The sequence below is a fragment of the Adiantum capillus-veneris genome, chromosome 4 (genome assembly GCF_014529385.1).
Source record: "Adiantum capillus-veneris isolate H3 chromosome 4, ASM1452938v2, whole genome shotgun sequence".
Taxonomy (NCBI): domain Eukaryota; kingdom Viridiplantae; phylum Streptophyta; class Polypodiopsida; order Polypodiales; family Pteridaceae; genus Adiantum; species Adiantum capillus-veneris.
In genome coordinates this window covers 53,048,020-53,062,520 of record NC_140934.1, presented here as the reverse complement: position 1 = coordinate 53,062,520, position 14,501 = coordinate 53,048,020, and the positions used below count along the sequence as shown (strand labels likewise).

Below are 14,501 nucleotides of genomic sequence, written 5' to 3'. Positions count from 1 at the left end.
TAAACAAATGGATAAGCACTTGGCGACAATGATGGCCTCAAAAGTTGGATTGCTAGTGCCTTGCACTATTTAGAACTAGCACGGATACATTCAATTATGATTTGACCTTGTCGTACATAAACGGTGAACTTGTATCTTAATTTCCCCAACCCTTGGAGCCTTGTCATAGAGCCTATCTCAATGAACAAGGCATTGGCATGTCGTAGAAGCCTTGCTTCCCATTATCTCCTCCAAAGCCCCTTGCTTAGCAAGGAATGCGATCTTTTGAAATTAAAGCTTAAAAATGCATAAAAGACAATAAAAACTTGAAATTTTCCAAACTTGTAGCCCGTCTTGTGCCTATTGCCTTCAAATCCAAAAGCAAATGTTCTCTTGAAAGTGAATTTTGAATCCATGATTTTGCAATGTAGTAACAAGTATCAACTAAAGTATTACCTTGACGATGATAAGCCTCGAGTTTGCTTCCAATCTAGCTCATAGCCATGGATTCTGACATACTTGAAGCACATCTTATGTTTTTGGTAAGCCCTTTGGCTTGGTAATATCGGATAACCATTCATATACACTTGCAAATCCCCCAAGTCCGTATGCTGATAGCATATCGCAAACTTTGGAAGCAAGTATTCTATATCTAAGAAGCTGAAACCTTGCTTTAGATAATGACATCTCAATAATAAAAACCTATTGTGCTTCTATGCTCGGAGCCTTTTGAGTTGTCACATGTTGTGCATTATAAAACTCTTCAAGGGCCAAGCTTGTCATATGCTTATGTTCTATTGTTGAGCTTTGCTTGACTGTCAAAAGATTACCTTGGATACTAATTGAGCCTTGCTCCGCTGTAACAATGGACAGTTGGCAAAGTGAAAATAAAATTGACCTCGGCGATCCTCGACAACTAATCGACCTTGCATGCCATAGTGGAAGCATAAAGAGTATCCGCAATTAATGCATGCCATAATTACACTATTGCACTGATAAAGTGTACCTTAGATGATCCAATGCTAAGAGTAGATATCTCAACAAACTTAGCTAGCATGCTTTTCCCGACTTCAAAACCTTGCTTACATAAGCAACCTTTGCTTTCTGTGCTTGAATTATGGAGAGATCTACAAGCTTCAATAAGTTTAGATTTCAAAACTTTAATTTTAACTTGCTTACTAAATTTGTGTCGAAGTCGAGCGGTGGCTACCTTAGCTTGGGCGTAACCGCATTGTTCTGGCAATTCTTGACTTGCATCTGAAGTTTAAAAGGCATTCTTGCTCTAAACAAGTACAAAACACGTCGTATGTTAAGGTCATTGTTTATGCCCTGTATGTTTAGCTTGTATGCTTGGCACTTTGCATGTATACTAGAATAGATGTTTTATGTCCTTCATTGCCATGCCCTCCGATGGATTTGAAAGACTTTGGAAACTTTGTCGATTGTCCCTTGATAAGATCTCCTTATTGAGAGCCTTGTCAAAATTGATTCCGTTGGATTTTTTTTTTTGTAGATTGGTGTCGAATTTTGATGCCCCACAATTACTTTGCAAGACCGTCCAAAGTAGTGAAAGGCCAAGGGCGGTCTTGCAAGCCATATAAACTTGCCAAAAACCAAACTTCTTGTAGAGATCGTAATGTGTTGCCAGTTCTGTGGCAAGCCACAACATGGAGAACCCACTACAGTTTACGAACTTCTACTGGTGTTTTGCTATGATTTATCATGCATTTTTTATTATAAAAAAATTCTCTAAGTACAAGGCAACCATCCCTTGGCCGCTTGTGACCTTCGAATCTTGTCTGATGTCAATTTTCTTGCTTGTTGAAATTTGATGCAAGGGAACCGATAGAGAGGACAGTTGGAAGTTTAGAGCTACGGAAAGAGAGAGAGAGAGAGAGAGAGAGAGAGAGAGAGAGAGAGAGAGAGAGAGAGAGAGAGAGAGTTCTATTATCGTCCTCGGAGGTCAAATATGACCTATGGGACCAAATGAACATGTCACGTGGTGTGAGTGGAGGTCATAAGTGACTCTCGATGCTCAAAAATGGCTGAAATGAGCGTCGCAATAGAGAGTCCACATCGTGGTTGGGAGAGAAAGGTATGTAGGGAGAGCTCATGGCTGAATATAAGGGGAAAAGAGGATGAGCACTCAAGTAGTGTGTGGTACTCACTCTTTCGCACTCGACGAAGGTATAAGGTGCAAAAGTCGATGAGACTCCTCGCCCCGAGAGAGAGAGAGAGAGAGAGAGAGAGAGAGAGAGAGAGAGAGAAATGAAATGTTATATTAACGTCTTCAGAAGGCCAGAATGACCTGAGAGAGAGAGAGAGAGAGAGAGAGAGAGAGAAGAGGGGTGCGAAAAGAAATAAAGAGAGATTGTGTGAGAGGGAGAGGGGAAGAGAGAGAGGAAGGGGGGGCGGTTAGAGGTTGACAGGGGGAGGGGTTGGAAGTTGGTGGTGCAACGTGGAAGAGCATGAAGAGTTGCAATGGCTCAAAGGAAAGGCCACTTGCCGTCGGTGGTAGAAGCAACAATGCATGCCATCAGGTGGTAGTGAGCGGGGGCGTGGGTGGGGGAGCTCGCTTCAAATCTATCCGCTTTCAAACTTTGTGTCAAGAATTATATCTCGAACAAGCTAGGCAATGCTTGAATTCTCAAAGCTTGGATAATATACATTTTAGACAAAGTCTTCACACATAATTTCTCGAAATTTCACACTGAACCTAGGGTTTAATGACTGATGGAGTTCCGAGCAAGATGAGACTTGGGTGCCATGAGTCATCGCCATATCACTGAGATGCTGCGTGAATGGAAGCTTGTCAACCTAGCCTCTACTATGATTCCCCACTTCGGCTTGATGCATGACGGCTCCTGCCATCAATGCACAATATGGTTTGACAGGGAATTGGCGACAGGTTCTATGATTTCTGCAAGAATTGTAGGTATGTATGCTGCGTCTGTTCTTTTCAACCTCAGCTTTATGAGTAAAAGTTTGATATCTGGCCAGTCTTTATTATTGCCTGGTCTCTTCTTTTAAGAGAGAGACAAGTTCGAATTCTATATGGGTCAAGTTGTCTTTCCAGGAGACTTCGTGTATTTGTAGATTTTCCAGATAACCAGACCTGAACAAATGATGTCTCGATAAGGATAAGGTGTCACTGCCCTTGATGCTTTTGACTAAGCATTGTTAAGATTGTTCGATCGGTGATGACATAGTACCGTTTAAAACTGAGATTGCAAATGTGTATGCGATTGAATTTGATGGCGAGTGCTGCCCTCAGGTGGTAGTGGTATGAATGGACTTTCTGACTCAAGTGGCATGGAGCCTTCATTTTTGTGACACTTAACTACCTAAGGCTCTCCAAGTAAGGGCTATGGATAAGAAATACTATTTGTATGTGAAGATGCAACTAGAGGATCTATCTTGGATAATAGGCTCTGTGTTTACATTGCTGACAGAGATATCCTTGCCATGTGGTAAGTCTCATGTCAGTTGTGCCATGGCCAAGTGCATGTTCGGTACTGATGGAATCAATAAGACTCTAATGGAGGAGTCACTCTATATAGAAGCTTCTGAACCCTATATTTATTACTGTGTCTGACTTTGAATTGAATGTGTTTTCCAATATGCCAATGTTCATGAGTCTGATGCCGATCCAACTGCTGACTTTTTCCAAGGTTTGTCTTCACATCAAGGCTAAGCAAGGAATTATCTGACTAGGAGCTTGTGGCTTTTGCATGTGTATCACACGCTTTTTAGTACTGCTTTTGGCTGCAGCAAGGACCAGTTCAGGTTTTGGGATTGTTCTTTTCAAAGGATGCTTGTACAAGGGAGCTAACTCTACTATGGATTTATTGTGATTGAACAGTCAAGGCCAGGTTGGCATTGTCCAAGTCTGCCTCAAAAGATCCTGAACTGCACTAATTATTAAATTCATGAGGCTGAAGTGAGTGCAGTGAGTGCATTAATTCTTCCTTGTGGCCCTATTTGGACTGTACTTCCATCTTGGGGTTTGTTAAACCTTTCGCCTTAGTTTTTTTTTCCGAGAAAAAGATCCTTCTATTAGTTAATGAAAACTGCCCATAGGGCTACATCCACCTCTGCAAGAGAGGGCTACAACAAGCATGATGGAGAGACTCTCCCAATGAGAAAACAGCATATATACAATAGGGCTAAATCAAGAGATGGGAGGAGGGAAAAGCCACACAGGTGGACAGTAGTGCCATCAGAGCACCCCCTGGACCATGGTGTAGAAAGGCCCAGGGTGCCAGAGTCGAAGGAAAGCCTCGCGGCGCTTCCGCATGCGGTCGGAGCTGCCTTGTAGTCCCTCAAGCTGTCCTATGAGAGTATGGATCAGCTCTAGCCAAAAGTCACGAACAGTCTTTGCTGGTAGCACAGGGCGAGCCTCAAAGATGCGGAAACAACGGGCCCGCCAGATGAACCAGAGAGCTAGGCCGCTGATGAGCTCCCAACACTCCTCTCACTCATTGCACCACTCCTGTGGAGTAAGGTCTGTAGCAGGCTGGAGTGTAGGTCGCCCCCCCTGTATCACTATCATCTTGCTGGTGGAAGATAGCTCAAACTGAAGTGCCGGGCCCGTGAGGGTGGACCAAGCCGCTATCCCCCAAGTGTACTGTCGAGCCGTGGAGAGGGCAGGCATCAGCCGAAGAACTCGTAGCCACACCTGCTGGGCCGAGGGACAGTCCCAAAGACAGTGTCGCTGACTCTCCACCAACTGGTCACAGGTTGTACATGTGGCCGAGAGACCACTATGCACAAGCCAGCTCCCTACTGCTGTGGCTCTGTGTGCAACCAACCACTGGAACAAAGTGACGCGCATCGGCTGTCTGGAGTCCCACAGCCTTTGCCAAAAAGCTGCCAAGAACTCAACTGTGAGGCCCTCCTCCTGCCAATGACGTGCTGCAGCTGGGCGGGCCTCTCTCTGTGCTGCAAGTATATGACGTCCAAGCCGAACAGTGTACTGAAAGAAAGGGACTCCTGGGCGGTCTGCAGAAGAGAGGGGGTCCCTCCATAGCCACTCACCAGGATCCCACTGTACTCGTGCCAGTGGACAGCACTCCCAAGCCCATAGCCTCCAGTGTCCTATCTCAAGAGCTGCTGGGACAGGGTCAACCTTTCGCCTTAGTTCCTTCTTAGCAAGAGGATTTTAGTTGCCAGGCCAGGGTTTGGAACCGTTAACGGTGTGATGTCCGACTGTGGTCATTCCTTTTCAGCAAGAATAATAGGTGAATATAACTAGAATGTGGAGCAATTACCTATGCGACATTACTTTGATGGCTTTTTCTGTTGGTCTGAGTTAGTTTCTCCACCTAGTATGTTCACGAGGTTGCTGCTTGCTCATTGGCATGAAGACTTCTTCTTGGTGGAGATACTTTAGGAAGGAGGTTGCCTGTCGTATCAGGTGGGAGCTCTTGGTAATGAATTTTTACTCAATTTTTCCTGTGAATCTTTTATTGTTTATTTTAGTTTGCTAGCCAAATTTACAACCTTGTTTGGCCTTCAAGTACTTCAAGGAAGCAAGAAAGCCACTAGAAGGCTACCGGAATATTTGTTACCAAGTCTTGTATGTTTTTCAAGTAATAATACTTGCACTTGATTGTTGACTTCAGAAGGATATCAGATGGATAAGATTTGCGAACAATCGGTGTATTATTTACCCACAGAAACCCATCGGAAAACAAAAGTATGTATGTATGATTACATGCAGAAACCTACCTGATAACAAAAATATGATACATAGAGGGTTCTGGATCAAATATAATATAGAAGGGGTGCTACTAAAGTCTGCAATTCTGCAGAGAGGACAGTTTAAAATGTACTTTCTAAGTAGCCAAACGTGGTTGCTGGTTGAACAGAGCTTACAAACAGTCCATCGTATGCCATCAGGAATTGACTTTAACCATACCTCTAAATCTGTATTCATTTTCTTTGTTACTTGCAGGTGTTGATATTTCAAGGAGCACATCAATGATTGCGGTTTAGGAATAAGTATAAGCTGGAGCCTGTCGTGGCCATGAGTAACTTCGGCAAATTCCTGCACCATTGTTAGAGATGGCTCCATCCTGAGTTGCTTGTTTAGGCTCCATCCTGAGTATGTGCTCTATCAGGCATTCTCCCTGATTCAGTGCATTCTCCCTTGCTGCCATCTCTACATTCATACACCATCTTCGTAAGTTCTGGCACACAGTGTTTGTTTCTGTGATTGCCTCGTTCCAAGTGCATGTCCAGAATGTTGGCAGGGCTGGTCAGAAGCTTTCTGCTGGCAGGACCTGTTGTCAGACCAGTTCGAGTTTGCAAAACCCATAACAAGATCGTTAACGAGAGATACAATGACTTGTGCTGCTTTTTGTACCTTCTCTTGTTGAGTAAGCATGACCACAACGATTTGTATTGCTTGCTCATATGCTTCCATCGTTGCCATAGTCCTTTTGGATGTTGGTCCCCATAGTTCCCCACATGCTACATAGCCACACCTGGGGCCCCTTTTTAATCTAAAACCTCATAGACAACGTTGTTTTTAACATAGCATGCTTGATTGGACAATTTCAAGATAGTCTCCAAGGCTTGGTTAGGTTTGCTTTTGGCAAAAACATAATAATTCTCCTACCAAGGAGAATTTTGGGCACAATGATGAATTAATGAAAAAAATTAGCAAACATAAACAAATTGGGTTCCACATTATGACCTTTAGAGTCGTGTAGAAAATGTTGAATGATAAACGATAAATTTGAAGATTATGATTAAATACTACAAAGTTAGCAATCTTGACAAAGTTATACTAGATTAGCTCTAATTCTTGTTCGATCAAAACACTAAACCATCTTTGTATAGTATGCTATATGGAGTATTAAGTGTCCCAAAACTCAAGGAAAAATAGTTGTATGTTATGCAAGCCACCTACGCAATCAAAGTTGCCTTAGGACTTCAATTATCTCAACAAAAAAATCATAAAAATGGAGAATTTGTTCGAAAAACAAGATCGAGTAATTCTTGTAATTTGGTCATAACTTTCAATCTGAACATTTGATTTTTCTTGAAATGGAGAGAACTATTTAAGTTAATCCTCTAGTAATCTAAACCTTACAAACATGAGTTTTAAAGTGGTAGTTGCAAAAAACATAACACATTTTTTTGTTAATAAATGATATGCAAGAGCAAGGTTAATGGCAGAATTGATATCTATAAAAAAATTTAAGGTTTTTCTAGCTCATAAGTCAACTTTGTGGATATGTAACACAAAAAAAATCATTTAAGAACTCCTTGAATAATTCAAGCAAAATGGTCACTAAACAAAACATATAAGTGTCCCATTACCAATCTAGTGCTAATTAGAGGGAACGAACTATTGGGACAATCAAGAGATATATCAAAGGGAGATCATAGTCGAGAACAAAACATATATGTTATGGTATTATCCTTTAAAGTAAGGGTGGCTTCACACACATTCACGGAAGTAGTGCCTTGGGACATTCATTGTGTAGCCCATATAGTGCACTTGCAATGGATGGCATTCTAGATCCTCGCACACATTATCTATGGACATATAAATTTTAATAAAATGCTTAGAAATGTGTTATTATATGCAATGCCATGTCACTCCGCTCCACGAGTGAAAATATGGTTAAAAGATGCTCAATTATATGCTAATTGTGAAATGTAGAATTTTGAAAAGATTTGTATAAAAAAAGATGTAAGACAAGTTGGGTAGTCTCCGAGGCCATGTGGGGTCCGTGATAGAAAGAAAGGTGGGTGAGAGATAATATGACGAAGGCTAAAAAGTGCTACTCTAAATTTTTCTTACAAAACACATTTTCTATAAAATTGGTATTTTTGTGTCTCACGACATAGACTAATTTTGCACCGATTGAGAGATATTGAGGTTTTCGTGCTCTGTTGTTTTTTGGAGGGATGCATGAAGAAACACAAGAAGAGAAAAGAAGAAGGTAAAACAAAGGAATGTGTTCCCCTAAGCTGATGGATATTACCAACTACTCATATCTCATGTTCCCAAGTTTGATCCCAACTCTGTAAACAACAAGAAGGTGAGATTATTTTATACAGTTATGGTAGGTTTTTGGTTTCTGTGTATGTGTGAGACATAGTGTGTATGTGTGTTTCTTTTTACAGATTTGACGCGCGTGGCATCTTCTCAAGCGTTTTATGCTCACTTCGGCAGCTTGTGAGTGCACTATCTCTTTCTTTTCTTGCATAAACACACACATACATGCACTTAAACACGTGAAGAAATAAAGATTTACATAAATTTACACATAGTTTAAGACACTACGCGCGCATGCTTACACACGAAAAAAACAATATTAAATTCACTATTTTCAAATTTTGATTAAATATTATCATTGAAAATAAAAACTAATAAAATTTGATAATAAGAATAGTTTGAAAAAGAATCAGTGAGTTATTTTGAATTGGTTTAGATCAATCTATACTCAGACAGAAGAACTTGTTACTTTCTTTGTGTTGAAATTAAAACTTAGTTCGCTTAATACGTTTGACCATTTTGCTTAGATTAAAGTGTTAGCGTTTGACCATTCTAATTATTTTAAAACTTGCCACTTAGGATTGACTAGTTGCATGTTTCAGTGGGCTTAAACTTAATGTTTCACCGTTTCAATCTGTTTAGGGCCGTCCTACTCTGCTTAGAGCTAGCCTTCTGGGGTTAGTGGCTTTTGGTTTGGCTAGTGATAGATGAACGTGTTTGGATTATTAGGGTAGACTATGTACAGCCGCTTAAGTTAGACCGCTCTAAATCGGATTATGACAACATTTGACCATTTTAATCTGCTTAGCACTAGTTGCTTAGGGTTAACAGATTTTGGTTTGGCCACTAATAGATGGCCGTGTTTGGACGGCTAGGGTAGGCCGTGTAAAACTGTTTAGGTTTGGTCGTTCCAAATTGGGTTAGGGTTAGTGGCTTAGGATTTGACTGTTAATAGATGGCCATGCTTACACAACTAAGGTAAGCTGTGTAAAGACACTTATGTTAGGCCGCTCCAAATTGGATTAGCACAGCGTTTAGCCATTTCAATTTGCTGAGGGCTAGCCACATAGGGTTAGCGGCTTTTGGTTTGGCCGCTGATAGATGGTCGTGTTTGAATGGTCAGGGCTAGTCACTTAGGTTTGACGGCTCCAAAATTGGTTAGGGCTAGCTGCTTAGAGTTAGTGGCTTAGTGTTTGGCTGCTAATAGATGGCCCTGCTTAGATAGTTAAGGTGTAAAACCGCTTAGGTTAGGCCATTCCAAATTGAATAAGGACATTGCTAGCATTCAGCCATTTCAATCTGTTTAGGGCTAGTCACTTGGGGTTGGCAACTTTTGATTTGGTCATTAATAGATGGCAATGTTTGGACGATTAGGGTAGGCCGTATAACACCGCTCAAGTTTGGCTGCTCCAAATTGGGTTGGCGCTAGTTGCTTAGGGTTAGCGGCTTGGGGTTTGGTCGCTAATAGATGGCCGTGTTTAGACAGTTAAGATAAGCTATGTAAAACTACTTAGGTTGGGCCGCTTCAAATTGGATTACGAAAATGTTTAGCTATTTCAATATGGTTAGGGCTAGCCGCTTAAGGTTAGCAGATTTTGGTTTGGCCACTAATAGATAGCCTTGTTTGGACGGTTAGGAAAGGCCGTGTAAAGCTGCTTAGATTTGGCCGCTCCAATGGGTTAGGGCTAGCCGCTTAGGGCTAGCGATTTAGGGTTTGGTCGCTAAGAGATGATCGTGTCTAGGTAGGTGACAGTTAAGATAGGTTGGGTAAATCTGCTTAGATTAGGCTGCTCCAAATCGGATTACGACATCGTTTAGCCATTTTAATCCGCTTAAGGCTAGCCGCTTAGGATTAACAACTTTTGGTTTGGCCGTTAATAAATGGTCGTGTTTGAACAATTAGAGTAGGCCGTGTAAAGCTTCTTAGCTTTGGCCGCTCCAAGTTTGCTTAGAGTTAGCCGCTAAGGGTTAGCAGCTTAGGATTAGCAATTTTTTGGTTTGGTTGCTAATAGATGGCCGTATTTGGAGCGTTAGGGTAGGCCATGTAAAGCCGTTTATTTTAGGTCACTCCAAATCAGATTAGGACAATATTTAGACATTTTAAAATGCTTAAGGCTAACTGCTTAGTATTAGTGGCTTTTGGCTTGGCCGCTAATAGATTGTCGTGTTTGGACGATTAGGGTAGGTTGTGTAAAGCCGCTTAGGTTTGGCTGCTCCAAATCGGGTTAGGGTTAGAAGCTTAGGGTTTGGCTGCTAATAGATGGCCGTGTTTGGATGGTTAGGATAGGCCATGTAAAGCTGCTTAGGTTTGGTCCCTCCAAGTCTGCTTTTAGTGCTAGCCGGTTAGGGTTAGCGTCTTTTGGTTTGGCTGCTAATAGATAGCCAAGTTCGGGGACAGTTACGGTATGCCGTGTAAATCTGCTTAAGTTAAGACGCTCTAAATTAGATTAGGGTAGTGTATTTGACTACGTTTTTGTTAAGGGTTAGAGGCTTAGTTTGACCGATAAGAGTTTTAGGATTGACTGCTACGTACTAGGGTTTGTCCTTGATCTATATACACTATCATGTCGACATGGATGTGTACTTATGTGGCACCAATGAATATAGGTATTGATCAATAAAGACAAAAGTATTATCCCATGGTCCTGATCTCCGTACATCTCTAGACCTACGTGTGCGAGGATTGGGCACGACTAGAGAAGTTGAGGTAGTTAAGTTACATTGTTATCTACTTTTAGTTTGGCTAATTAGGGATGTTCATATAAAGATGTTGTTGGTTTGGCCGATTAAGGCTAGCAGCAAATGGTTTCACCGATTGGGGTTAAGACGCTTATGGTTTGGCCGACTAGGGCTAGAGGCTTTTGGTTTGGCTATTATGGTTAGCCATGCGAAGACTTTTATGGTTGGTCGTTGGTCCGCTTAGGGCTAGCTAGCCATTTGTTCAAATTTATCTATTATGTTATATGCTCTAATAATAGTCAAGCCGTGTGCACTCACTATCACTTGTTAATTTGTTTGCAGTCTTTAGATTAATTATAGATGATAGGATAGCATGCCCTTGTATACTATGTAAGCATCAAATCTTTCAAAAATGAAAGATCCGTGATCAACATATATGCAACAAAGATCTTTTTCCTGTAGAGAATCTACAAGATTTGTGTTACCAATCTCATGGTAAAAAAGAGATTAGGTCAAATCTTAGATATTGATATCGCTCCAATCTCAACACGGACTCAACAAAGGAGGCAAATATCAATGGAACACCATTGGTGGAGTCCACCCCATCAACCATCATTGCTACTTTTCAAGAAGTTGAGATGGAATAGATGTTGGATGTATTCTTTGACATGGACCCCATCATTGAAAGGTGGAGAAAGCGCTAGCATTCAAGGCAAAACTACCTCTCAACCTCAATCATCCCATCAACAATGACGACATGACAATGACGAAGATGAAGGAGAGATGATGAAAAGGCTTGCTTGCATGCCGCTTTACAACGGTGCCAACATTTATGTTCTTTGTACAACTTTGGCAATGCTTAACCTACAATCTATTTATGGATGGTCCGACACAAGTGTTACAGAGCTTTTCAGGAAAAAAAAAATATATATATCATACTATTTTACCTGAAAAGACAAAGTTCTTGTTTAAAAACTTTATATGGTTTTGATAGATTGCCCAACAAGCAGATTTTGCTAGAAGGCAATCACATGCCCCCTACCCGACCTGCCGCCAAATAGTTGCTTACAAACTTGGGGATGAGGATCCAGTAGCAAGGAGAGTAGAGAGCGATACTATGCAAAGTAGATTAGTGGAAAATCAAAACTTTAGATTAGCACACTATTACAAAGTGATGGCATCATCCACCTATGCGCTCTCAGGTAGAACTTAGATGGAGATTTAGACAACTAGAGCAAGTAGGAATACAAGGGACTAACAATCCTTCAACAAGGATGTGTTGTGTGCATCAAGTGTGCACACCATTCTACCAAATTACCCATGAGAAGCCCTCCTTATATAGATGTAAGGGAGCCTCTAAACGCCCATGTGTAGCTGCCCTTAGATAGCCAAGTCAAAGTAGAACTTGGCCATGTGTCCATGTGTGTGGCCACCTTTGTGTAACTAAGTCCAAGTAGGACTCTCCCATGCGCCCAGTGTAGCCGCTTTTGGGTAGACAAGTCCTCCTAGAACTCGGCCACCTACCAAGGAAATCCGGTCACCAGCCAAAGACCACTAGCCACCGCCGACCACTGACCATAGACCTCGGACAACTGGCCAGTGGACGACCATTTTATGAATGTCTTCCGGCTGTCAAGATATTTTGGCAAAAGGAATATTTGGCAAATAAAAAGCCTCGGGGGTCTTGTGGCCCCTAATTTGCTCCGTACCATCCACGATCACAAATAGAGATCTCATCAGCGTGCAAAGTTGAAATCCACCATATATATGCCTTACAAACTGTGCAACATATATTGTGGTGGCAAAAATGAGAGAGGTGATGATTACGAGTATAAAATCCATGCATGTCCTAAAGATTTTGTACTCTTTCAAAATGAGTACGACCATTTAGAATGTCCCAGATGCCGATCAAATAGCTATAGAGAGGACACACAAGGGAAATTTGTCCCTACAAAGATTCTACGAATCTTTCCAATCATTCCAAGGATAAAGAGTATGCTTCAAGTGCAAGTCAATAGAAACTTTGATGACACATTATAACATTTTTGAGGTCTTTTGGAGGGCTATTAAGTGGAGAGAGAAAAACATGCGCATACAGTGAGAACACTTCAAACAAGATGTTCAAAAATTCCAAAAGTGAGCTTTAAAATGGCTATTTTACTAAAATTTGGGGCTAGAACAAGCCATTTGATAGTGAGAATGGCCTTTTCACCATATTCAAAATCCATTTTCCACCATTAATTTTCCTGGCGTTTTCAAAATTTGAAAAATTTTGGGGACCTGGATGACATTAGGGGTCTCTCCTTAGTAGGAAACTTGTCCCTACTTTTGAAGAAGCCGCTTCCTTCCCTCCTAAATCTTGATCTTCATCTCTATCATCATCTCCAATTTGAATATCAGCAGAATTACTTGTAGATGAACCTCCTAGGTATAGTACTAGTCGATGCTTCATGACTCTTAGCTCCACCAATAGTACATGTCCAACTCCGAGGAGGTTAAAGTCTTCTGTTTCTCAATTCTCATCTGCAACTCAATCAATGTTGCTAATAAATGGACAGAGATACATATAAGCAAGGGATCATGGGTGCTTATACAGCCTCGTAGAAGTAAGAGACCTCAACAATCCAATATGTACAGGTCTTCTTGGAAGGGTCAAGGATTTCAAAATTGAGGTTGGGAGAAAGACTATCAAAGAGGTCCTTGTGCAACATTCTGGACTCATGGTGATATTATGCAGCATGGTGGTGACTATTCCTCAATCAAAACTCCTAGAAGAAATTTTAAGTTATGCAGGTTCTTCCTCATTTAAAAGCCTCTTTATGTTAGTAATTGTTTCTAAGTTTCTTTATAACATTGTTCCAGTCTTGTACCCCTCTTCCTATCAAGAGTGGGAGCCTGGGGAGTGCATCATTGGCCTCATTTATGTTATACATGCTCACATTGGCCAGATTCAGTATGAGGGTAGAAGCAATAGGAGTCTAGCTGATGCCAGTATTTTCTTCTATGACCATTTCTATCAACTTGAAAGAAATTACGGACCAGGTTCCTTGGTTTACTTACCTTTGGAGGATTGGCCATTTCCTGACTATTTTGCTCTTGAATCGGTTAAAAGCAAGCTTTTCAAGGATGTTCAACGTTCACTAAGGCCTAATGTACCAACAAAGCTCATCAAGATAGTTTTATTCATCCCATTCACATTTTTCATTGAGTTGTTTGGTTCATAGTCCATTAGAATTTCTAGGAAAATGTTGTTGTGCAATGAGGCTCGATGCTTTGTTTTGCAATGGCCTTTTCGACAAGGCATACAAAGGAGTCAAAAGGTATTGCCACCGAGATTGCACTTGAAAGCTTAATAGTCAAGTGCATGATTGCCACACAATCCTTAATACTATCATTTTGGTATAATATCTCGACTTGTTGATGGTGGGCTTGTGTCGATGGATCAAGAGGTAGCTAACCTTGAAGGCAATAGTGTGATGTACATAGAGGTAACTGACAATGATGAGAACCTATTAACAACTATAACCATTCGAGATCTGAGCACGCTATCCCAGTTGCGGTATGATATTTTGCAGGAGAGCCTGGCAAAGATAGACACAAATTTATTTTTCATTTACGATGGACGTAAGTTGTTGTGGAGAAGGTGATTCAGTGCCGTGACATCTTAGACAAAGTGAAGATATCACAGCCGTAGGGTTTAAACGATTCTTTGTTCCAAACATACTTGAGGTGATCTACTAAGTGATTTATCTTTGGGCCATTCGTCTCATGAACCCATAATTTTTTGGTGTTTCAATACGTGCCATGATTAACGTCTTACAAAAAAAAA

At 41.2% G+C, this 14,501-nt stretch overlaps 1 protein-coding gene across 1 annotated transcript; it reads left to right on the top strand.

Annotated features, from left to right (window-relative positions):
- The first annotated feature begins 2,700 nt into the window (after positions 1–2,700).
- LOC147459170 (uncharacterized) lies at positions 2,701–6,421 on the top strand. Its single transcript, XM_086509779.1, has 2 exons — positions 2,701–2,914; positions 5,936–6,421. The coding sequence occupies exons 1-2, from the start codon at positions 2,746–2,748 to the stop codon at positions 5,974–5,976; spliced, it is 210 nt and encodes a 69-aa protein (XP_086365905.1). The 5' UTR covers positions 2,701–2,745; the 3' UTR covers positions 5,977–6,421.
- The last annotated feature ends 8,080 nt before the right edge of the window (positions 6,422–14,501 follow it).

Bases quoted from the DNA above. Each gene is read 5' to 3' on its own strand.
- LOC147459170 (XM_086509779.1), top strand. From the start codon at position 2,746: ATGAGTCATCGCCATATCACTGAGATGCTGCGTGAATGGAAGCTTGTC. The intron at 2,915-5,935 runs GTATGTATGCTG...TGTTACTTGCAG, and splicing joins GATTTCTGCAAGAATTGTAG to GTGTTGATATTTCAAGGAGC.